We start from the raw sequence: 26,374 nt of genomic DNA on the forward strand, positions 1-26,374 counted from the left end.
GTGTGTGTGGCATGCATTTAGAAACGGTATTTGCCAGGTTCGTTTTCATTTCTTCTATGAATTTTTCTACTCTCTAAACCATATCGGGGGCAAGAAACTGTATATTGTGATGACTTCTAATTTTTCGGTTCGTCTTCTGTGTTGTTACCGCTCCACTTATGTGTGTGGGTGATTCATTTTAAACTGTGCCCCAAAGTCATTTTCTCCAGATATGACATGGGAAGTTCTCGTGTTTTGTTATTGCTTTGCTTTTTTAAAAATGTGTTTACCCTTTTTAGGTGGTATTACATGAATCTGCTGTCACTGAGAAGACAAATAACAATGGGGTGATGGGAGGCAGTAGGAGGGAGAGGATGCCATCCTGTAAATGTGTGTTTTTTAACCCATAAATAATCTGCAGAGGTGATAAGTCAAGTTGGGATTTTGAGATATCAAACATTTCTTGCCTCCCTAGCCCATACTGAGATAGGTTTTCTTTTTGCGTTTTTATACGGTGACCTGATAACTGAGGGTTCCTGGAAATTATTTCTGGGGAAAGATTTCATTCATGGATGGTATTTTAACTTTCCCAATAAGTGGATCAAACAAATGGTGGTCTTAAAGAAAAAGAATATTCTTTCCTTCTTATCTCTCGTCTTTTTCCCTCCCTCCTTCCTGCTGGCCTTCCTCCCTCCCTTTCTTCCTTTCTGTTTATGCTTACTGTGATGTAGTTCAGTTTGATGGCTGTTTTATTGTTCTTTTGCTTAATTTTAGAGACTCCAGTACTTCACTTATTTGGGAAAAAATAGAGGAGCCATCCATAGATTGTCATGAATTTGAGGAATTATTTTCTAAAACTGCTGTAAAGGAGAGAAAGAAACCTATCTCTGATACCATCTCAAAGACGAAGGCTAAACAAGTGAGTATTTTTTGTGCCTTATGAAATTGGACAATGTTTCTGGCATAAGTGAGAACTGTCATTAGAGAAAACTTTGAAATAGTTTTTGGGCTGTGTAAACCTCCATGGATCTTAGGCAGATAGCAAGGGTTAGGACTTTAGAACATGTGGTTAAGTAAGACTAGCACAAATAGAACAACACATAATTATCTCCATCCAGTGATAATGTCCCGACTTTTATTCGTAACATCATAACACATATTTCCAAAGTCTCAGCCACTGTTTCTTTCCAGAATTAGTTGCCTAGAAATAAATTTTCACTTGATTTATATCCATCTGAGTGCTCCTATGGATGGAAAGAAAGGAAAAAGTGGGCAAAGGAAAATAAGCAAGAAATCCAATCCTTAGTAACTGATAATGTGTTTGGTATTTTGTTGCATTATATCTGAAGTGGATGCCATTAGAATCCAGTTAAACAGTTACACTGTACTTGAAATGTGGAAGAGAAATCTTGTATCCATTTCTAACCTCTCTATTTTATGTTAGATCCTTTGATCTAACCTGTGACATTTTTGAGTCATAAAAAGAAAGATTGCTGCATTTCAAGAAAAACATTTCCAAGCAAAATTTTTCAACTGATATATCCATTGGGCTTGTCGTAAAGGGATATTGTTATGAATTTCTCAGGGGCATCATTTGGAAAGTAGAGTAAAACCTCATCATAATGAACTCCAGATAGAATTGCTAATGGTGCCCGTCTTTACCCTGAAATGGAGAGTGGCTACATTTCTTAACTTTTGCAGGATGGCAGGAAAGAGGTCTTGGAAGCAAAGGAATGGCAAGCAGCTCAGTCTTGGGAAGCAAAGAGGGAAAAATGAGGCTGATATCCCCAGTGTTCTCCTTGCCCAGTAGCACCATGGGAGTTCCAGCTCATGGGCTGATTCCTCGAATTTTTGCCTCTGACCTGGAAGTAGTAGCTAGGCATATGACCTGGAGTTGTTTCCATTGATACTAATTTCAGAGCAGACAATGTTCACCAGACAGACATCGCCATATCCAGCCAGGAGAAGATGAATTTCAATGGGACAGCTAGACCCTTGTAACCCATAGTTAGCTGGGTGAGCAGGCTCACCCCAGGCATTTTATTAATCTCAGAATAATTTAAACCCAAACATTATGCAGTTGAATTCTTTTAGAAATGCTTTTGTTGTATTATTGCTGGTTGCTGGTGACCTCAGGTCAGTAACATAGGAAACGAAATGGCACCTGGCACATCATAGGCACTCAGTAAATATTTATTAAATTAATCAGCTGACTAAGGGATGAAGACTTTATAAATATCAGTGGCTATGTCCAGCAGTGATTAAAAACCAGAAAGTTACTCATTTCATAATAAGCAGTAAGTCCAGGGTGACAATGTTAAGAGGAGTAATGGAAAATCATATTTTCTCTGGCAGAGATAAATACTTTAAAAATCCTTTCCGTGGTATATTTGCATATAGTACACTGAGGCTGAGTCGTCATGTCTCTTCTTTTGCGTTGTGTCAGAGATGTAAAATCTGTCTGAGTGGGGAATATGGGCGGGGCTTACATTGAGGAGAGTCGGGCGGCCAGAACTGTCACTTGACTAATGTGTAGATGTGGCATGGAGCATCTCTTGTCCAGGGACCAAATACTTAGAAAACTGAGCCGTGCTCTCCCTACTCCCAGCACCTCTTTTTTTTTTTTTTTTTTTGGCTAAGGGAATACAGATAAGGAAGAAGTCTCCCAGGATGCCCAAGACTGTAGGATTTCATGCTGTGTTTGACTTAGTATTAAGTTTTAGCTTGCTGAAATATGATTTACATCTAAATCATCAAACTTCAAATTAAACTAGTTGGCATGAAGGAATCTCTCTGCATATAAACAGTGCATCTGTGTTGAGCATCATCATCTTAAGATAATCTCCTCATTCTGTCATTAAGACATTTCATAAATTGTCGGTAAGAGACTTTGCCAATGTCCTCATTTGTGTTTATTGATGGTGACGCTACTGTTGACCTTCAGCTTCAAACAGGGTTTATGGGACAGTCTCCATCATGACTCCAGATAAACCTATTCAGCAACTCCTTGGCCTGGGGCTTGGTGCGGAGCTCTGCATTTCAGATCTGTTTTTGGAGGGATAAAAGATTTTTTTAAATGTATGTTAGAGAAAAATCACTACAAAGTGATGGATTGCTGAAGAAACATAGTTTTATTTAACTTCATTGTATTTGGAAGAAAAATCTGTCCACTCCATTTACTTGAGACATTTAAAATTTTGTTTAAGGAAAGTGTATTTTCAGGATGCATGCAAATTGTTCCTCTTTTTATGGGAAATGTGCACTGATTCTATGTGCAGACATTTTGGTACCTTGTGATTCATTTCCAGTAAAATTAATAGCCTTTAATGCCATGGCATATGTTTACGGAGGTATTTCAAGCAATTCTTCTTATATACAATGGAAGCTGGAAGTTCTGTTTTTATTTAAATATTTAAAAATAGCCAAATAATTTTTCTGTGATCTGTCTTCTCCTTGAAAGTAAGACTGTGGTTGAATGCACTGGTGTTTAACGAGGTGCCTGTGCTGTTTTTACTGTCGTGGCGGAGACGTTTTCAGTGTGATAATAGAAGATTCTTCAGCTGGGCACATTGCCGTTTGGCATAAGGAGAAAGAGGGTTATTTTCTCTGGATGCTCAGACTGATAGAAATGAAGAATATCTTATATTTCCAACTCCTTTTCTCTCCAAAGAACTTAAGACAAAGCATTTTATACTTTTCTTATGGAGCATGGATTTAAGTTTGTTCTATGATGATTTCATTTATCCTTCTTCACTTTGAAGTAACACACAAAAGATTAGCTTAGAAGGTACATAGAAGTTTATCAGACTATAGTCTGAGACAGTTTTTCAAACCCAAATGAGTGTGACACTTTGACATTAGAACTGTCTGATGTAGAGCCCCGTCTCTTAAGGAATAGAGAGGAAAATAGAAAAAGTGATCTCATATGATGTTCGTGCTTAAGCATTCACACACATTCACACTTGCCCATTTTTAAGGAAGGCTCTAGAGCCAGTAAATATTTAGTCCAATTTCCTCCCTATTTGCAGGGTAGTTCAGTGATTATTAATGTTTATAATGACCCTAAGTCACCTCAGGATCTTTGGTGATCAAATAAGGATTAAACAGTTTAACCTGCTGGGCGTGGTGGCTCACACTTGTAATCCTAGGACTTTGGGAGGCCAAGGCAGGTGGACTGCTTGAGCCCAGGAGTTCGAGACCAGCCTGGGGAACATGGTGAAATTCTGAATCTATAAAAAATGTAAAAATTATCTGGCTGCAGTGATGCGTGCCTGTCATCCCAGGTACTTGGAAAGCTGAGATGGGTAGATCATCTGAGCCCAGGGAGGTTGAGTCTGCAGTGAGTTGTGATAGTACCACTGCACTCCAGCCAGGGCGAACATGGTGAAACCCCGTCTCTACTAAAAAAATACAAAAAACTAGCCGGGCGAGGTGGCGGGCGCCTGTAGTCCCAGCTACTCGGGAGGCTGAGGCCGGAGAATGGCGTAAACCCGGGAGGCGGAGCTTGCAGTGAGCTGAGATCCGGCCACTGCACTCCAGCCTGGGCGACAGAGCGAGACTCCGCCTCAAAAAAAAAAAAAAAAAAAAAAAAAAAAAAAAAAAAAAAAAAAAAAAAAATTAATCTGAGCTCATTAGCAAGAAAGTGAGAGAATTTACTTTGGAGTGATTTTGATAATAAAGGTTGCATAGTTTTTGGTTAATCTATCAAACAATGTCATAAGGAAATATATTTTGGTAAACACGGTAGTAGTAGTAGTAGTAATAGTAGTAATTATTACAACAATAATAAACATGGAAACCATATCGTGTCCATTATTTATCATGTACCAGTTACTGTTCTTAGCACTGTACTTATATCAACTCATATAATGCTCTTACTCATATGAGACAGGCACCATTAGTCTCATTTCATAGTATGGTTCATAGTACAGAAACCTCAGGTACAGAGATGTGGAGGAATTCAGTAATGTTTCCAAGCTGGTAAGGGGCTGAACTCAGGTTCAAACTCCAGCCATCTGGCTGCAGAGCCTCTGCTCTTCCTAATTAAGTGATAATTATGGATGTGGAATATTTCATATGAGTGTAAGTGAAGTATTTTATATGGAGACCAGAATATATACTTTTAAAAATGAATTAAATACTTTAAAAAAAGAATTTGAATGTGTATCGGTTTTTCATATATGTTCGGTATTTAAATGACTGTGGTTATAAATAAAATTATATGTGAGACACTTTTAAAACCTTTACCATGTTTTAGCAGATTTCGTTTTTCTTTTTTCTTTTTTTTTAAATGGAGTCTAACTCTGTTGCCCAGGCTGGAGTGCAGTGGCATGATCTCGGCTCACTGCAACCTCCCGCTTCCGGGTTCAAGTGATTCTTCTGCCTCAGCCTCCCAAGTAGCTGGGATTACAGGTGCGGGCCCCTGTGACCAGCTAATTTTTGTATTTTTAGTAGAGACGGGATTTTGCCATGTTGGTCAGGCTGGTCTCATAGAGACGGGGTTTCGCCATGTTGGTCAGGCTGGTCTCAAACTCCTGACCTCAGGTGATCCACCCACCTTGGACTCCCAAAGTGCTGGGATGACAGGCATGAGTCACCATGCCTGGCCAATATTTTAGCAGATTTTGACAAGTATATAAACTGTGATTTCACCAACATGACATTTGCCCAATTAAATAAAACTTTGAATGGTATGAGATTTAAATACATAAGTTTCTGTAAGCAGTAAAAATAAGAGTTACTTGCTTGTGTGGCATATAAATAGTGGTTAGAGGCAGACACCCACTGTGGTTAAACCTTGCCAAATGTGAAATGATGCTACCTTTCATTTATCCCATGGTACAAAAAGAATCATCTTTGTAAAATATGCCATAGGTAAATGATGTCTAATCATGTTTAAAGGATCTGTAAAGGAACATGATACCCAGAATGTAAATTTGCACATAGAAGTCAGCAAGAGTGAAAAAGAAGAATCTGTTATTTTTTAAAAAGTACGTAACTGACATTTGTCTAACCATTTAATGCAACACAATGAATCTCTGTGGGTTTCTTCTATTTAATCTATCAGATTAAAATTCTTTGCCCAGAGAATGGGAGAAAAAGTATGACAGTTAAATATTTGTTGGACTTTAGCCTCTGGAAATCTGATCAGAAAAAATACATTGTTAAATCTGCTACTTATTATAAGGGCAGGTAATGCAAGGATTTGTTAGAATTCACATTTATTAAGATACTAACTTTAAGGAATTCGATATTTGGTATCATGTTCAGTCTTTCCATTGTGCTTGATGACCTAACCCCTAAAAAAGATTTTTTTTTCTTTTTTTTTTTTTTGATACGGAGTCTTGCTCTCACCCAGGTTGGAGTGCTGTGGTGCGATCTCTACTCACTGCGAGCTCCGCCTCCCAAGTTCACGCCATTCTCCTGTCTCAGCCTCCTGAGTAGCTTAAAAATGTTCAAGGTCAGGAGTTTGAGACCAGCCAGACCAATATGGTGAAACCCCGTCTCTACTAAAAATACAAAAAATTAGCCAGGAGTGTTGGTGGGTGCCTGTAATCCCAGCTACTCAGGAAGCTGAGACAGGAGAATTGCTTGAACCTGGGAGGCGGAGCTTGCAGTGAGCCGAGATCGCACCACTACACTCCAGCCTGGGCAACAGAGCAAGACTCCGTCTCAAAAAAAAAAAAAAAGTTATAAAAATGTGTAATAGCGATGGGAAAAGAAGTATTCATCATTCAGCTGCTCTTTTATGGGAGTATATAACATAATACCTGTAAGTGTTCTTACGGGAAGCAGTAATTGCCAATAAAAGCTTCTTCTTACTGTGTTGAGGAATTTGGGAGAACAGGTGTGGCACGCTTCACATATCGCCTGCCACTGTATTATTGGCTGCTATGAAAAGGAAAAATAGATTACATATTTTATCTGTGATCTTTGCTGCAATTTTATTTATTGCAGACATTCATTTTTAGATTGAAAACTATGTTTTCTTGTAATTAGTAGATAGTTCAGTGCTACAGAGTGACAGATGAAATGAAAATCTGTGTTATAGAAACCTAGTGTTTTGTATTGGTGTTAATCGTTCCAGTTGTAGCTGGCAAGGGTGTGTTTTGGTTGATTTGAACAGTTGTATTTGTCTTTTGACCGAAGACATAAAATCATGTCTGAAACACTAAATATCTTATAATAAGACAATTTAGAGTTGTTTTGAGGATACACAATAAACATTTGGTACTTTGTAACTTTTAACATCTGCTTTTAATAGAATACATTCCTATTGCAAGCCTTAAAAATGTATTTACATAGAAAACCACATCAAAATACAAAACTATAATTAGACGAACATAGGTTTTGTGGAATCTGGATTTGTTTAAGATGTTGAAAGATTTATTTTTTTTTTGAAGATGCTATTCCTATATTTGTAGAGCATACCCAATCAGTTCAAGGAATGCAATAATATTAACCTCTGTTTTTAAATTTTCTGTTTTTTTTTTTTTTTGTGAGACGGAGTCTTGCTTAGTCGCCCAGGCTGGAGTGCAGTGGCACAATCTCGGCTCACTGCAAGCTCCGCCTCCCAGGTTCATGCCATTCTCCCGCCTTAGCCTCTTAAATTTCCTTTTGGCCAATAAAATTATTTTTATACTTCTAAGTAAAAGGCTAAAAATAAAAAATAACACAAATACACCAGCATAATATAAAGGAAATGTAACTAAGCTAATTATCTTTCACCTTGATATATATTAGGGAAATTATATTTGGGTAATCGTGCTTTGGAATTGCATACAATTTAATCATAGTGTAGACTGTTAATTCTTTTGGATTTTATATTTATATACCATGCTATTAAGATTCTGGGCCAGGTGCAGTGGCTCACGCCTATAATCCCAGCACTTTGGGAGGCCGAGGTGGGCAGATCATGAGGTCAAGAGATCGAGACCATCCTGGCCAACATGGTGAAACCCCATCTCTACTAAAAGTACAAAAATTAGCTGGACGTGGTGGCATGCGCCTATAGTCCCAGCTACTCAGGAGGCTGATGCAGGAGAATTGATTGAACTCGGGAGGTGGAGGTTGCAGTGAGCTGAGATCACGCCACTGCACTACAGCCTGGCAACAGAGTGAGACTATGTCTCAAAAAAAAAAAAAAAAAAAAAAATTCTGTTGGACTAAATGTACAAGGAAAGTGGTATGAATTTTTAATGGCTATAATGTTCTGTTTATCATTCATAGGAATTGAAGAAAGAGTATAGAATAGAGTACAGATGCTGTTTGGAATGCCAGATGCAGTGGCATGCACCTGTAGAGCCACCTACAAGGTGGGCTGTTGGGTGCTGTTCTGTGCTATGATTGTGCCTGTGATAGCCACTGCCCTCCAGCCTTGGCAGCATAGTGAGACCCCATCTCATCTCTAAAAAAAATTTTTTAAATGAATTCTATCTGGAGCAGATGATGGGAGAGTGTTTTGTCAGCACTGCCAGTTTAGAGTGGAGCCACTATTGCAGACAGCCCTCTTTAGTTTCACTGGAAAAACCAAACAGTGGGCGCTTTCACTGTTGCACCCTTTTTTGATCTGATGGCAGCACAGTTGATCCATTTCAGCAGGGACTACAGCAGAGGAAATGAGCTAAAATACCAGAAAGGGCACAGAGGTTCTCTGGAGGGCTCATTTATTGTGGAACAACCCAACAGAGACAGCTTTGAGTAATTCAAGTGACTATACTTGAGTTGTCCTTCAGGTTCCATGCTATATACGAAAGATAGTGCAGACTGTGGGTGGTCAGAAGTTGAACAGAGTAGATAGGCTGGACTTGGGATAAAGGCTGTGTGGAGGAGATGTGACTTGAAATGGGCCTTGAAGAATTTATTTGGTTTAGATATGTAGAGAGGGTTAAGGGGTGATTTTTGAGAATAGCACCATGAGCAACGGTTTCCTTGCAGCTTAATTAAAGCGAGAATAAATCAGTCATCACTGTAGCAGGCCTACCCTGTGCGCTCCCCTGTCTGGGAGTTTTAGGAATGTGAATTTAGATCATTTATATTCATTTCTATTCGCTGAATGTGCTTCCTTCTCATCCTCCTACCCGGCCTCAAGTTTGTCATGCTAGAAATAAGTGTGAGGACTGAATTTAGATTAATTGGACCTGAAGCTTATTTTGGTGTCAAGGTATGAAATAGCAGGATGTACGCTTCTTTACCATGGATAGCAACAGGATTTGGGATAATCTCAGGGCAAAGGAGGAGTTTATTCCTCATTTGACCTACATAGTCACCATTATGATAGGCCCTACCTTTTGTCTACCAGAAGGGATGCCGGTGACGACACTAGTCAGATTATTCACAACCAAACTTAGTGTGACCTAAACTGAAAAAGAGTTCCTGTTATTTGAGGGCATACGTTTCAGACTTAGGAAAAAAAAATAAAGTTCTTATTTGTGTCGTTTATTTAATTTAAAACTTTTTATAAATGGTAAATAAACTTTTTTAAAAAAACCATAACCATTTTCAAATTGAAGGTTTATTTATTTATTTATTGTATTTATTTATTTTTTTGAGATGGGGTCTCACTCTGCCTCCCAGGCTGGAGTACTGTGGTATGATCATGGCTCACTGCAGCCTCGACTTCCCTGGCTTGAGCTATCCTCTCACCTCAGCCTCCCAAGCAGCTGGGACTCTAGGTGTGGGCCGCCGAGCCTGGCTAACTTTTTAATTTTTATTTTGCAGGAATGGGGATTCGCCATGTTGCCCAGGCTGGGCTTGTACTCCTGGGCTCAGGCAATCCTCCTGCCTCAGCTTCCCAAAGTGCTGGGATTAGAAGTGTGAGCCACCATACCCAGACAACTAAATGGAAGATATCTAATATTTCACCTTTATTTTTTGTTAATTGTTGATTTATGAATCTTTAAAATTAATTTGGGACTTGAAACTATCTGAAGTGTTACTTTAGCAAGTTGTCTGGAGGAGACAACTTCTCGAGATAGTGAGGAACGTGGTGGATCCTCTGCCCAGCAAAACAACAACTTAACTGGTGAAAATTATAACAAAAAATTATTTATTTGAAGTTTCTGAAAATTGTCCTAAGGGTGCACAGGAAATGGAGAAACAGTCATTCAAGAAAATCTACTAAAACTCAGAACAGCAAGAGTACTCTGACAGTTAGCCACAACCTACTCCATTACCAGCCACCCCCAACTCTGTTCCACTCTGGACATGTGTGGCCAAGAGGACCGGAGTTCTCTCTCTTTCTCTATAACTCCTGTATGGCTATGATTTTAGTCTAGTAGAGGCAGGATGCTGGCATTTCTAATTTCTTCAGTCTCCTATTGGAGAAGTTTTTTAACAGGCAAGCATGGAGAACCACAGGAGACCTTTGAGAAGGTCCCTTTAAGGATCACCATCGTCTGTGGAGGTAGGGAGGGTGAATACACACCTGCCAGGCTGCATCCAGCCAGGAGCAATCAGAGCAAGATGTGGTGCCCCCAGGAAAGCCTTGGCTAACCTCATACAGACCCATCAAAACCAAGCGGAAGCTTCACTGGCATGAGTGTGTGTGTGTGTGTTATTAATCCCATTTTATTTATTTATTTTCTTTCATTATACTTTAAGTTCTGGGATTCATTGCAGAACATGCAGGTTTGTTACATACGTATACACGTGCCATGGTGGTTTGCTGCACCCATCAACCCGTCATCTGCATTAGGTATTTCTCCTAATGCTATCTGTCCCCCAGTCCCCCACCCCCTGACAGGCCCTAGTGTGTGATGTTCCACTCCCTGTGTCCGTGTGTTCTCATTGTTCAACTCCTACTTATGAGTGAGAACATGCAGTATTTGGTTTTCTGTTTTTGTGGTAGTTTGCTGAGAATGATGGTTTCCAGCTTCATCCATGTCTCTGCAAAGGACACGAACTCATCCTTTTTTATGGCTGCATAGTACTCCATGGTATATATGTGCCACATTTTCTTTATCCAGTCTGTCATTGATGGGCATTTGGGTTGGTTCCAAGTCTTTGCTGTTGTGAACAGTGCTGCAATAAACATATGTGTGCATGTGTCTTTATAGTAGAATGATTTATAATCCTTTGGGTATATACCCAGTAATGGGGTTGCTGGGTCAAATGGTATTTCTAGTTTTAGATCCTTGACGAATCACCACACTGTCTTCCACAATGGTTGAACTAATTTACACTCCCACCAACAGTGTAAAAGCATTCCTGTTTCTCCATATCCTCTCTAGCATCTGTTATTTCCTGACTGTTTAATGATTGCCACTCTAACTGACATGAGATGGTATCTCATTGTGTTTTTGATTTGCATTTCTCTAATGACTAGTGGTGATGAACTTTTTTCATGTTTATTGGCCACATAAATGTCTTCTTTTGAGGAGTGTCTGTTCATATCCTTTGCCCACTTTTTGATGGTATTTTTTTTTTCTTGTAAATTTGTTTAAGTTCTTTGTAGATTCTGGTGGATTCTGCATATTAGCCCTTTTGTCAGATGGATAGATTGCAAAAACTTTCTCCTATTTTGTAGTTTCCTGTTCATTCTGATGATAGTTTCTTTTGCTGTGAAGATGCTCTTTACTTTAATCAGATCCCATTTGTCAATTTTGGCTTTTGTTGCCATTGCTTTTGGTGTTTTAATCATGAAGTCTTTGCCCATGCCTGTGTCCTGAGTGGTATTGCCTAGGTTTTCTTGTAGGGTTTTTGCTTTTTTTATTTTTATTTTTTGAGATGAAGTCTTGCTCTGTCACCCAGGTTGGAGTACAGTGGCACAATCTCAGCTCACTGCAACCTCTGCCTCCCAGGTTCAAGCAATTCTCCTGCCTCAACCTCCCAAGTAGCTGGGCTTACAGGCATTCCCCAACACACCCAGCTAATTTTATTTTATTTTTTGTATTTTTAATAGAGATGGGGTTTCACCGTGATGGCCAGGCTGGTCTCAAACTCCTCACCTCAAGTGATCTGCCCACCTCAGCAGAGGTTAGGTCTCATGTTTAAGTCTTTAATCTATCTTGAGTTAATTTTCATATAAGGTGTAAGGAGGGGATTCAGTTTCAGTTTTCTGCATATGGCTGCCAATTTTCCCAACACCATTTATTAAATAGGGAATCCTTTCCCCATTGCTTGTTTTTGTCAGATTTGTCAAAGATCAGATGGTTATAGATGTGTAGTATTATTTCTGAGGCCTCTGCTCTATTCCATTGGTCTATATATCTGTTTTGGTACCATTGCCAAAACTGTTTTGGTTACGGTAGCCTTGTAGTATAGTTTGAAGTCAGGTAGCGTGATACTTCCAGCTTTGTTTTTTGCTTAGGATTGACTTGGCTATATGGGCTCTTTTTTTGGTTCCATATGAAATTTAAAGTAGTTTTTTCTAATTCTGTGAAGAAAGTCAATGATAGCTTGATGAGAACATCATTGAATCTATAAATTACTTTGGGCAGTATAGCCATTTTCACAATATTGATTCTTCCTATCCACGAGCATGGAATGTTTTTCCATTTGTTTGTGTCCTCTCTTGTTTCCTTGAGCAGTGGTTTGTAGTTCTCCTTGAAGAGGTCCTTCACATCCCTTGTAAGTTGTATTCCTAGATATTTTATTCTCTTTGTAGCAATTGTGAATGGGAGTTCACTCATGATTTGGCTCTCTGTTTGTCTGTTATTGGTGTATAGGAATGTTTGTGATTTTTGCACATTGATTTGTATCCTGAGACTTTGCTGAAGTTGCTTATTAGCTTAAGGAGATTTGGGGCTGAGACGATGGGGTTTTCTGAATATACAATCATGTCATCTGCAAACAGACAATTTGACTTCCTCTCTTCCTATTTGAATGCGCTTTATTTCTTTCTTTTGCCTGATTGCCCTGGCCAGCACTTCTAATACTGCATTGAATAGGAGTGGTGAGAGAGGGCATCCTTGTCTTGTGCCAATTTTCAAAGGAAATGCTTCCATCTTTTGCCCATTCAGTATGATATTGGCTGTGGGTTTGTCATAAATAGCTTTTATTATTTTGAGATACATTCCATCAATAACTAGTTTATTGAGAATTTTTAGCATGAAGCGGTGTTGAATTTTATTGAAGGCCTTTTCTGCATCTATTGAGATAATCATCTGGTTTTTTGCACTGGTTCTGTTTATGTGATGGGTTACGTCTTTGATTTATGTATGTTGAACCAGCCTTGCATCCCAGGGATGAAGCCAACTTGATCGTGGTGGATAAACTTTTTGATGTGCTGCTGGATTCGGTTTGCCAGTATTTTATTGAGGATTTTCTCATCGATGTTCATCAGGGATATTGGCCTGAAATTTTCTTTTTCTGTTTTGTCTCTGCCAGGTTTTGGTATCAGGATGATGCTGGCCTCACAAAATGAGTTAGGGCAGAGTCCCTCTTTTTCTACTGTTTGGAACAGTTTCAGAAGGAATGGTACCAGCTGCTCTTTGTACCTCTGGTAAAATTCGGCTGTGAATCTGTCTGGCCCTGGGCTTTTTTTTGGTTGGTAGGCTATTAATTACTGCCTCATTTTCAGAACTTGTTATTGGTTTATTCAGGGATTCAACTTCTTCCTTGTTTAGACTTAAGAGGGTGTATGTGTCCAGCAATTTATCCATTTCTTCTAGATTTTCTATCTTATTTGGGTAGAGGTGTTTATAGTATTCTCTGATGGTAGTTTGTATTTCTGTGGTGATATCCCCTTTATCATTTCTTATTGTGTCTATTTGATTCTTATCTCTTTTCTTCTTTGTTAGTCTGGCTAGTGGTCTATTTTGTTGATCGTTTAAAAAAACCAGCTCCTGGATTTGTTGATTTTTTTTGAAGGGTTTTCCATGTCTCTGTCTCCTTCAGTTCTGCTCTGATCTTAGTTATTTCTTATCTTCTGCTAGCTTTTCAATTTGTTGGCTCTTGCTTCTCTACTTCTTTTAATTTCGATGTTAGGGTGTCGATTTTAGATCTTTCCTGCTTTCTCCTGTAGGCATTTAGTGCTAAAAATTTCCCTCCTAATACTGCTTTAGCTGTGTCCCAGAGATTCTGGTACATTGTGTTTTTGTTCTCATTGGTTTCAAAGAACTTATTTATTTCTGCCTTAATTTCGTTATTTACCCAGTAGTCATTAAGGAGCAGGTTGTTCAGTTTCTATATAGTTGTGTAGCTTTGAGTGAGTTTCTTAATCCTGAGTTCTAGTTTGATTGTACTGTGGTCTGAGAGACTGTTTATGATTTCTGTTCTTTTGCATTTGCTGAGGAGTGTTTTACTTCCAGTTATGTGTTCAATTTTAGAATAAATGCAATGTGGTGCTGAGAAGAATGTATATTCTGTTGATTTGGGGTGGAGAGTTCTGTAGATGTCTATTAGATTCACTTGGTCCAGAGCTGATTTCAAGTCCTAAATATCCTTGTTAATTTTCTGTCTCGTTGATCTGTCAGATGTTGACAGTGGGGTGTTAAAGTCTCCCACTGTTATTGTGTGGGAGTCTAAGTCTTGGCATGAGTCTTAAACATACTGTTATTGAAACACCAGGGGTTCAGTCTAGTTGGTGCTGCTCACCGCACAGAAAACCAGTGACTGAGACGACATGTATTGCCAAGGAGGAAGGCTTTAATCGGTTGCTGCAGCCAAGGAGATGGGAGCTCAGTCTCAAATCCATCTCCCTGGCTGACTAAAACTAGGCGTTTATATAGTGGGGGAGAAACGTAGCAATGTGTAAGAAAACAAGAACTAGCAAGCAGCAAGGAAGCAATCATGGTGAATGAGAGGTCTGGTGTGGTGAGCTGGTGAGTTTTAGTTCTTTGATACTCTTTTAGAGGCCTGAAGGTGCTTTTTGGATGAAGGAACTCAGATAAAACAAATACAAGTTTCAAGCATTAAGACCAAATGATCAATTTCTGTGTTCATCCAAAAGATCTGTCTGTGGGACTATTGGGTCAATTTCAATACCTCTTTTAAAACACTGAGCAAACAATAAGCTGTTCTGACACAGGGGCAATTCTTAAGAAAGCAGCCTTAAAAATAATATTGCAGTCATCTCTGGCAGTATGAAATCTGTGTACATACCCAAGGCTGTACCCTCAGAGGTGCAATTGGAGAGGGAAAAGCCCAGTGACTAGTTTCTGGATGAACATGGTGGAAAAAAATTGGCAAATTCCCTGAACTGTGATAGCACACTCCAAGGCACCCCTCAGCCCCAGTGGTTAAGGGTAAAACCCTAAGGGCCCAGGGGCCTTAAGAATAATCTTTCACTGATTCAGGAGTGATCCATAGGTAGCCAGGCTGAAAGATTAAAAACTTGAAGGGAAAATGTGTATAGGAATGTCAGGCTGCGCACTGAGCCAGAAATAGACTTCACTGAATGAGCCTATTGAAGTAACCAAGCAAATAAATAGGCAAACCAGAAACACAAGAAGCTCTAGGGCAGAGAAGGGAAAATCAATATCTAGAGTTGATAAAATATAAAAACTGAAATGTCTAGTTTCCAACAACAACAAATTCAAGTCATACAAAGAACAGGAAAGAGTGGTCTGTACACAGGAAAACAAACAGGCAACAGAAACATTATTCAAAAGGGCCCAGATGTTAGACTTAACAAAGAACTCCAAGCACCCATTTAAAATATCTTCAAAGAACTCCAGGCAACTATTTCTAAGAAATCAAAGAAGGTATGGGGACACTGTTTCATCAAGTAGGGAATATCAATAAACAGATAGACATTATAACATAATTCTAGAGTTAAAAGTACAATAACCAAAATGGGGAAAAAATTACTAGATGATTTAACAATTGATTTGTAGTGACAGAAGGAAATAATCAGCAGACTTGAACATAGATCAATAGAGATTACACAATCTGAAAAACATACACAGAAAAGAATGAAAAAAACTCACATAGCCTCAGAAAAATGGGGGGACACCACTAAGGGACCGATGTATGTGAACTATATCCAAAGGAGAGGAGAGAGAAAAGGGACAGAAAAATACTTGAATGTGTGTGGCTGCAAACGTCTCAACTTTATGAAAAACATTAATACACACATCCAAGAAATACAATGAATTCCTTGTAGACCCCCTATATCATAGTCAAATTGTTGAAAGCTAACGATTAAAAAGTATGAATGTAGTGAAAGAAAAACAACACATCTCATACAAGGGAACCCCAATAATACTAACAGAAGACTTATCAGAATTAGTGAAGACCAGAAGGCAGTGGGATGACATTCAAAGTGCTGAAAGCGAAATGGTCAACCAGTCCTCTTACATCCAGTGAGAGTTTTTCTAAAATGAAGACAAAAGACAGACATTTCCAGATAAACAAAAACTGAGAGAATCTGTTGCTAAAAGACTTGGTTTTCAAGAAACAGTAAAGAAAGTTCAAGTTGAGCGTAAATGATATGGTAATTTGAGATCACATATACAAAAACAAGGAGGACTGGTAAACATATTTTATCTGCACAAAGCGTGGTATAATTACATAGTTCTCTTAAGTGGTAGTTTGTGGCTGCAGTGAGCTATGATTGTGCCACTGTACTGCCTGGACGGTAGAATGAGACCTTGTCTCTACAAAAGAAAAAAGACAAAAGTCGATGAACATCTCAATAGCTGCAGAATCCGCAGTTGCTAAATCCTATACCCTTTAGTGATACACACACACACAGACACACACACACACACACACACACACAAACAAACAAAAAGCGGGACTAGAAGGGAACTTCCTCAGTCTGATAGAGAGCATCTGTGAAAAACCCAGGGCTCACATTGAAGACTGGACGTTTTTCAGGAAGAAGACAAGGACATTCATTCTTGTCACTTCTGTTTAACAATGTTCTGGAAGTTCTGGTCAAGGCAATTAGGCAAGGGAAAGAAATAAATGGTATCCCGATTGGAATGGAAGCAGCAAAACATTTTGCAGATGAAACATGATCTTGTATGTAAGAAATCCTAAGGAATTCACCAGAAGAAACTGTTAGATGTAACAAGGAATCTAATTGTATTTCTAGACATTAGTAATTATCATTGTGAAAATGCATTTAGGAAAACAACTCCCTTTGCAGTATTATTAAAAAGAAGAAGCTACTGAAGTATGGATTTAAAAAAAGAAGTACAGGATTTTTACACTGAATCTAGAAAGCATTGTTGAAACACGTTAAGGAGGATCTAAGTAAATGGAACGTGCCATAGTTATGGATGGGAAGACTTGATATTGTTAAGATGACAATACTTGCCAAGTTGTCCTACAGATTCAACACAGTGTCTAGCAACATCCCAACCATTCCCCCAACCTCATTTCTTTTTAGCAAAATAGACGCGCTAATTTAAAAATTCATGTGAAAAATCAAGAATCTCAGAATAGCCTAAACAATCTAGCAAAAGAACAAAGTTGGAACCTCCTGATTTCAAAAGTTATTACAAAACTGTAGTAAATAAGACAGTGTAGTACTGGCATACAAATACACATATTGGTCAATGGAATATATTTGAGAATCCAGAAATCAATTCTTACACTTATGGTCTATTGATTTTTGACAATGGTACTAAGACATTTCAAGGGTGAAAGAATAGTCTTTTCAACAAATGATGCTGGGACAACTGTATATCCACATGCAAAAGAATGAGATTAGGCAATGGTTTCTTAGATCTGTGACTCTGAAAGCACCTATGACAAAAGAAAAAATAGATTGGACTACATCAAAGTTAACAATTTTGAATCTACAAACAATACCATCAAAAAACTTAAAAAGACAACCAACCCACAAAATGGGAAGCAATGTTTGCAAGTCACAAATCTGATAAGTGGTAAACATCCTGAATATCTAAGTAACTCCTACAACTCAATAACAACAATCATTTTTTGAAAATCTAATTTAAAAATGGGCAAGGCTGAGTGCAGTAGCTCACGCCTGTAATCCCAGCACTTTGGGAGGCTGAGCGGGGCAGATCACCTGAGGTTGGGAGTTCGGGACCAGCCTGACCAACATGGAGAAATCCCATCTCTACTAAAAATACAAAATTATCTAGGTGTGGTGGCCCATGCCTGTAATCCCAGCTACTTGGGAGGCTGAAGCAGGAGAATCGCTTGAACCCAGGAGGCAGAGGTGGTGGTGAGCCGAGACTGCACCATCGCACTCCAGCCTGAGCAACAAGAGTGAAACTCTGTCTCAAAAAAAAAAAAAAAAAAAAAGAAGGGCAAAAGGTTTGAGTAGGGATTTCTCCAAAAAAAGTATACTGCTTTTGAATAAGCACATAAAAGGATACTACTCAACACTATTAGCATTAAAGAATTGAAAATCAAAACCACAATGCGACACCACTTCACACGTGCAAGGATGGCTATAATCAAAGAGAAAGGCTAGCATGATGAGGATGCGGAGAAACTGGAATCCTCATACACTGCTGGTGGGAATGAAAAAAGGTGTGGCCATTTGAATTTCAATAAGAATTTCAAGTCTTTGCCTATTTATGCATGTATTTGCTAGTAAATATTTTTTATGAGAAGGTAAATAATTTTTCTGGTAGCACTTGTTACCCATAGAATGATCATGATATCAGACTATAATTTTCTGGATAAGTAATACATTTTTCAAGCTCAAAAAACCTTAAGATAAACTTTTTTTCCCAAAAATAAATGGTCAAAAATTAAAGCTGTTTTTAACTTAAAGCACAATATAGTTTTATAGGCAAGAGTTCATTAATCTCAGAAGGAGAAATTTATAACTTTTTTCTTTGCTTTTGATGAAGAGACTAAAGATATATGGACTGTGATTTTTCTCTTGAGGAGTCTGGGCTCTGGGAATATAATTAAAACCCCTTTGGAAAATCCTTTCTGGCCTTCCAGTGACTACTCTTGGACATAGTCACCAGAACCCCCCAGAGACAGATTTGTGGTGTTTATGAAGATTACCTCCACTGTTATTTTAACATTTGACAGTAAACTGGTTTTATTGCCTATTTTGATGAAAGTTTTGAAGACTCTTTCTTCCATCAAGTCTTCATGGAGGAAGGAAGATTGAAAGCAAAATCTAAAGACCTCTGTGTTTTTAACTTACACATTGAACAGACCTATGTGGTAATGGAGATTTGCATTATTGAACCTAAATTTGAATGCACAAATTAAAATTAGCCCATAACCTCTCAACTCCCACCGTTCTTTCCCCTCTTCCTCACCTTATCCGTCTCCCTCTCTCTCTCTTTCTTTCATGTGCTGTGATGTGTGATCCTCTCTTGGTAATCAACATACCTTGCCCTTTACGCTCATATATGGAGTGAAGATCAAAAAGTATTGATTTCTTGGTGACAGTTAACGATGCCTCCCTAGAAGAGTCAGGACTTAATATGCTGCTAATGATAGTAGCAATGTACTGTTTATAAAAAATGACTATGTTTGGTGGTTCTGTGGAATTGTTTCATGTGATGGTGCACCAGGTTTAAAAGTGAATGGAATATCTGTGCTATCCTTCCATAGCTGACTTTTCTTTAAGAAAAGTATCTTTTTTTCTTTTTTATTGTTTGAGAGACAGAGTCTCAGGCTGGAGTGCCAGTGGCACGATCTCGGCTCACTGCAGCCTCTGCCTCCCTGGTTCCAGCGATTCACCTGCCTCAGCCTCCTGGGTAGCTGGGATTACAGGCACACACCACCATGCCCGGCTAATTTTTCTATTTTTAGTAGAGACAGGATTTCACCATGTTGGCCAGGCTGGTCTTGAACTCCTGACCTCAGGTAATCCACCCACCTCAGCCTCCCAAAGTACTAGGATTGCAGGTATGAGCCACCCACCATGCCGGGCAGAAAAGTATCTTTAAAATATCAAGTTTTAGTAAACACATTTTAAGAAACTGTAGTATAAACCTTGCTAACCAAAAGTTTATAGAAGAGAGGCTGGCGCAGTGGCTCATGCCTATAATCCCAGCGTTTTGGGAGGCTGAGCTGGCAGGATCACTTGAACCCAGAAGTTTGAGACCAGCCTGGGAAACATAGTGAGACCACATCTCTACAAAAACTACAAAAATTAGTTGGGCATGGTGGCATGTGCCTGTAGCCCCACCTACTCCCAGCTACTTGAGAGGCTGAAGCGGGAGGATCGCTTAAGCCCAGGAGGTCAAGGCTGCAGTGAGCTGAGATAAAGCCACTGCACTCTAGCCTGGGCAACAGAGTCAGACCCTGTCTCAAAAAAAAAAAAAAAAAAAAAAAAAAAAAAGCCTCAATTACTTATAGAAAAGAAAGAGAATAGTGTAAATGAAGTTAAAATGAGAGCAAGAAGAGCTGACGTCCCTTAAAGCTTTGACGCCACCTAAAGTGTTTCTATTTTTTCTTATTTTTTTCTCAGACAGCCATAAAAATAATTTTGTTTTGAGGTGTGTATTAGTAGAAATGTAGGCAAGGCTTTTCTTTAACTGATCTATGTAGTAATCTTTATGTATAGTTCTGTATATTTTTCTACATGGATTGTAACGTTGCCATTAAAACTTTTTACAAAATCTATGTAGGTCACTCTTTAAACTTCCTTAACCGTAAATATAGTACAGAATGACTCCTTCCCTCTTTTAATACTCTCCTGTATAATGTTGTTGGTGTTTTTACTTGCGATCCCTTTACTAACATCTTGTATACTTAATTACCCTTGTTAAGTAAAGCTTTTCATAATTAGGATGGAATTTTGCCTGCTTTTTTCTAGTGCCAGCAAAACAAACTAGCATGTTCTTCAAGTGCCACTAGAAGCTAGAATCTGAGTTGAAATCCACTTGCCGCTGAGTGCTTTTTAAATGATCAGCTTTTCTTCAATGGCCTAGATTGGCCCAAGGCTCCATAGAAATTGGCTTTGAGCTGGTCTCCATCCTTCGAACTTACAAGGAAAGACAGTGACTTGTTTTGTTTTGAAAGCTAGGTTGCAGTGTTCCCCTAGTGATGCCAGACTGACTTGGCTGTTGTTTTGTAAGTAAAAACTTTCCTATTCCAGTAATGCCAGCCTTCTTCTCAATACTGCCACACACGAAGCAGGTAGACAGAGAGCTCTTCCAAAAACAAGAAGACAAAACGAAAAACTCTCTCTAAGTTGACCATCTCTTTGCATTCCACATTAAGCCTTCCAAAAAATAAAACAATACAAACTTGCCAAATATAAGATCAAACAAAGCTTTTTCCTTTTAAAATGATTGAAAATGTGTTTCTCTATGTTTCTACCAATATGATCAAAGCTTGACTGTATTAAAAAATCTGATCATTATAAGATGCAGATGAAGAAGATCAAATGGCAAGGTGGTTTCAGTTTATTCTGAATATTTTGGTGACAGAAAGTTGAACAGGAAGGAAACAGGTGTTAGTGTAAAATACACAGTTCAAAAGCAAATTATACCATCAGCTACATTAGAATCATATACTTAGGAGGAAAAGCACAGCTTCTGAATAGTGATTTGAAGGCATAGAAATTTGAGGCCCTGAGGTGTTTAATCTGGTGTGATTTAGGAGGGGCTTGTAGTAGGTACAGTGGTGACCTGAAATAATAATTAGGTTTGAGTTGATTCAGTAGTTTGCATTTTCAAACTTGGATTTAGTTTGAGAGATTTTTTTCCACCCAAACAGCATGAAGAGCTTATGTAAGGCAAGCTTCTTTGGGTTTATGCTATTCAACAAATGTCTTCAAGCACTAGAAATAGTGATTTTGAAGAAGTCCTCTTGTCACATTTATCTGGTCTTATCATCCTCTGAGTTTATCCCTTTTAAAAATCCCTCTATTCTCCAAAGCGTTTGTAGGCACTTCCTGAATTCATTTACCCCCATTGATTGGTTTCCTTCCTGGTAACATCTTCCATATGTTTTCTTTGCTTTTTCAGATAAGAGTATTACTAATATTCTCTACCATGACTATCTTAACATTTATGTTGCTGAATCTCTTCCATTTGCTCATTCTTTTTCTCCTTCCTTCCTTCCTTCCTTCCTTCCTTCCTTCCTTCCTTCCTTCCTTCCTTCCTTCCTTCCTTCCTTCCTTCCTTCCTTCCTTCCTTTCTTTCTAGATGGACTGTTGCTCTGTCGCCAGGCTGGAGTGCAATGACGCAATCTCGGCTCACTGCGACCTCCGCCTCCTGGGTTCAAGGGGTTCTCCTGCCTCAGCCTCCCAAGTAGCTGGGATTACAGGCACACACAAACCACCATGCCCAGCTAATGTTTTTGTTGTTGTTTTGTTTTGTTTTGTTTTAGTAGACACAGGGTTTCACTATGTTGGCCAGGATGGTCTCGATCTCCTGACCTCATGATCCGCCCACATTGGCTTCCCAAAGTGCTGGGATTACAGGCATGAGCAACCATGCTCAACCTCTTTTTCTTAATTTGAAATTATGCAACACTATGGAGTTGAAAACCTACTTAAAAATATTTTTTTCATATACTTATATACTTTTACAAATCCAGGCCACGTCAGCCTCTAATGTTTCTAAGAGGAAAGAATACATCCCTCTTAACTGCACTTAAAATTTTAGATTGTTCAAGAATCTCTATTCTTTTCTATATTCATCTTGAGATTAACAATTAGCATCTCATGTATGGCAACGAGGATTGCATGCAAAATTCTAGAAAGAATCTATAACATATGATTCATACCAAACAGTAATTTGTTTGTTTTCAATTTGCCCTCTTTTTTTCTTAATCCAACTTAATAAGTCATGTTTGCCATTCTTGAGGTTACTAATATGGTTTCACAGATTTCAGTACCCTGTTTTAATAACCATAGCATTCTTTCCTTATAATAGTCTACTATACATTTTTTTCCCCACTAGGCCACCCAGGACTTTGTTGAATCTGTCACGTCCTCACTGTTTTTCTTACTCATCTTACTGTGGCCTTGCTGTCTTGCTCAGATATTTATTTTATCTTTTCTCTGTGTTTACTCACATCAACATCGTAGTTTTAAAGTGTAAGCTGTTATAAATTTCTAGTGATTTATTGTTGTCCACGCTTTAAAAAAATTCATTCATTCACTGTAACAGCCACTTAATAAATTCAGATTATTAGAAAACTACTTAGTATGGTGGCTGGGCACGGTGGCTCACTCCTGTAATCCCAGTACTTTGGGGGGCCAAGGCAGGTGGATCACCTGAGGTCAGGAGTTCAATACCAGCCTGACATCTCTACTACAAAGACAAAAATTATCCGGGCGTGGTGGCGGGCACCTGTAATCCCAGCTACTCAGGAGCCTGAGGCAAGAGAATCGCTTGAACCCTGGAGGTGGACAGAAGTTGCAGTGAGCCAAGATCGCATCACTGCACTCCAGCCTGGGTGACAGAGTGAGACGTTGTCTTAATAAATAAATAAATAAATAAATAAATAAATAAACAAACAAACAAACTGTGTATGGGTCTATCTTCCTTTTAAATTTCTTTCTCAAAGCATGTGAAACCATCTCTCTTGCTAAGACTATTTTACTGATTTTTAAATTTAATTCCATGGAAGTCATCTAGAGGAGGTGACATACTGTTGTGCTGAAGACTCATGCTGAGTTTCAGAGAAAAATTCACATTGAAAGATGTTGCTTATTCTGAAAAACTCAATAAATAAATCTTAAAAAGTATAGGACCACCTCATTAATTAATTAGGGATAAAACCAGCCTATGATATTCCTGCTCTTTCTGTGTGTGCAGAAAAATAACTAGAAACAAGAGGCAGGCGGACTCGAACATTGCACATTGGCCCCCTCCCTCCTTAACAAGCAAAATAGTCCATTTTAGTGATCCGGAAACTCCGGAAATGGATTCTTTACAACTATTGGCGATACTCACTGGCAATGATGGTCTATATTTCATAGTTACTTTAAAGTCCCAGGCAGATGTGATTCAGCCTTTCAGATGGATGAAAGGGATATTGGTAGGGTTAGAATTTTTGCAGGGCATGAGTTCATTACTTCTTGGATATTTTAAACTGATAATGTATTTTAAACTCATAGACAGCCCATGAGTTTAAATTCATTCCTTTCCACCTATTCCAGTCAGACTTCTCTTGAGCTCATAGTGCCAGCTGGTTTTTCTAGGGGGACAAAGCAGAAAAAAAAAAGAGGCAGAAAAAATTCGAACAAATTATTGAATTTTTTTGCATTAACAACCTCCTCAGGTGACACTCATCCCCCCTACCCTCGCCATGATTCTTACCTTCTTCCCGATGACCCCTGAAAAGAGGAGAAAAAGGTGAGAAGGGCCAAAGAAATTTTACACAATGGGCAGAACTTCTGTCGGAGAAGATACCAAGGGTGTAGAGATCTTCCAGAAAAGGGAAAACCCATTGTAGAAGAAAGGGAAACAGGCCTTGGAAGGGTGAGTGCACCTGAGCATTGTGTGTGAAGATGCTGGTTTGTCTCTTTAGCCCAAATCCAGTCTGAGTTTGCATGTCTGTTTCTCTTCCACCACAAAGAGACATATATCATGCTTGCCATAATTGTGATGTTGGACAATAACCACATGATTTCTGCTTTAGGAGATGTGCAAAAAACTTTCTGTCATCACTACCACTCCCCCCACACACTAAAAATGTGTGTATCAACCTCCCCACAGATTAGCTATAATTAGGAAACCATGTTGAATCACGCTGAGTCAGATGAGGGTAACTTCCTGTGTTCCCTGTGTCCCTGAGGAAACTAAGGGTTATTCTCTTCATGATAAGCTAGCTTCCTTACTTTATTTCTCCAGTTACGTTTTAGCAAACCAATTATGCAAAAATATTTTTTCATATACTTTTAAACTTTTAAAAATCCAGGCCATGTCAGCTTCTAATGTTTCTGAGAGGAATAAGTACATCCCTCTTAACTACACTTAGAATTTTAGATTGTTCAAGGATCTGTGTTCTTTTTTGTATTCCATGTTGAGCTACAATTAGCATCTCGTGTATGGCAACCAGTATTGCATGCAAAATTCTTGAAAGATTCTATAACACATGACTCATCCCAAAGAGTAATTTGGTATTTATACAAACTAAAATTATTCTCTTTCCTGCCTCTACTTTAGTTTTTTGGCTTCCAATTCAACAATGAGAAAGGGGGAAAAGATGAAGCCTGATATATTGCAATAAATCAAGAGTGACTTCTTTCTGTTCAGCGTATCCTCATATGCAAGTTGAGAAACAATGCACGGACGTCATCTTTGCATGATTAAATAGAAAGACTTCTAGGCCAAGATATCAGTCTGTGGTGAAGTTAATATTGCTATGATATTCATTTGCTTTTCATTTTAAACAATCGTTTTATTTGGATCAGATTTTGATTTTAAAGTAATTTAATTTTTTTTTTTTTTTTTTTTTTTTTCAGAGACGAGGGTCTCTCTCTGTTTTCCAGGCTGGAGTTCAGTGGTGTGATCATTGCTCACTACAGCTTCAAACTCCCGGGCTTAGGTGATTCTTCTGCCTCAACCTCCCAAATATCTGGGATTATAGGTGCATGACACCATGCCTGGCTAATTAAATTTTTTTTTTTTTTTTTTTAAGAAATGGGTTCTCACTGTGTTGCCCAGGCTGGTTTCAAAATCCTGGGCTCAAGTGAGCCACCCACATCGGCCTCCCAAGTTGTTGGCATTACAGGCATGAGCCACTGTGTCCAGACCCAGATTAGTTAGTTGTGTAATCTTGCATCAGTGAAGGGCATAAACCTCAAGCTTTTCCTGTCTTCTGGTGAAGTCAACCAGTTCCTTTGAGAATAAGGAGCCATCACCCCTTTCCTTCCTCTCCCCCAATATCAAAGTTGGCCTGGCAGAAAAAAATCCCACCCAGAAAGTCTGGTAAAATATTCATTAGTCACTCCCGATCATTCAGATGTTTCTTTTTTAAGTTTCTAGTTTTTTAATATCTTAGGTTATTCATGTCTATTGTGTCATGTGTGAGGGTTTCTTCTTCCCCAGGAGACCGTTTTTGGTGTGGAATTGCCTTGTACCTGTATTGGAGATAGACATAAAGGAGGCGGGTGTGTGATTCATGCTTGAGCAAATTTAATCCATGCATGATCTGCAGTGAAAGCTGAAGCATAGGATTCTGCTGATCATTATAGCGTTTTTTGCATGACTTTAGCTTTTTGCACTCATTCAGTTCTATTGGTAGAAAGGTGATTTCCTTTCAGGTGCTTACCTGAAAATGGAATTTTTTCTTGCCTCCCAGCACCACCTATACTGTTTAGAATGGAAGCTTTTCGCTTTAGTGACTCTCGCCATGCCTTTAACTACATACTTCAGGCCCCTAATACAGTGGGACACCCCATGGTATTGCCTCATCGCCAGCATTAAAGATTATATGTTCCTGACTCATTCGACTTTTTAAAAAGACCCTAGTGTTAGTTTTGCACTGTTATAAAGGAATACCTGAGACTGGGTATTTTACAAAGAAAGTAGGTTGATTTGGCTCATGGTTCTGCAGGCCATACAAGCAAGGCACCCACACCTGCTCAGCTTCT

The 26,374-nt window shown here is 38.8% G+C and overlaps 1 protein-coding gene across 2 annotated transcripts in view; it reads left to right on the forward strand.

Moving 5' to 3' along the window:
- FMN2 (formin 2) overlaps positions 1-26,374 on the forward strand; it is a 399,785-nt gene that overhangs the window by 120,769 nt on the left and 252,642 nt on the right. Inside the window, exon 6 of one of the 2 annotated variants that reach the window (XM_037986069.2) lies at positions 754-898. The exons of the other annotated variant lie outside the window; for it this stretch is intronic. Coding sequence (XP_037841997.2) covers positions 754-898 — 145 coding nt within the window. The remainder of the gene's footprint in view (positions 1-753; positions 899-26,374) is intronic. 2 annotated transcript variants of the gene reach the window in all.

The sequence above is a fragment of the Chlorocebus sabaeus genome, chromosome 25 (genome assembly GCF_047675955.1).
Source record: "Chlorocebus sabaeus isolate Y175 chromosome 25, mChlSab1.0.hap1, whole genome shotgun sequence".
In the NCBI taxonomy this organism is placed as follows: Eukaryota; Metazoa; Chordata; class Mammalia; order Primates; family Cercopithecidae; genus Chlorocebus; species Chlorocebus sabaeus.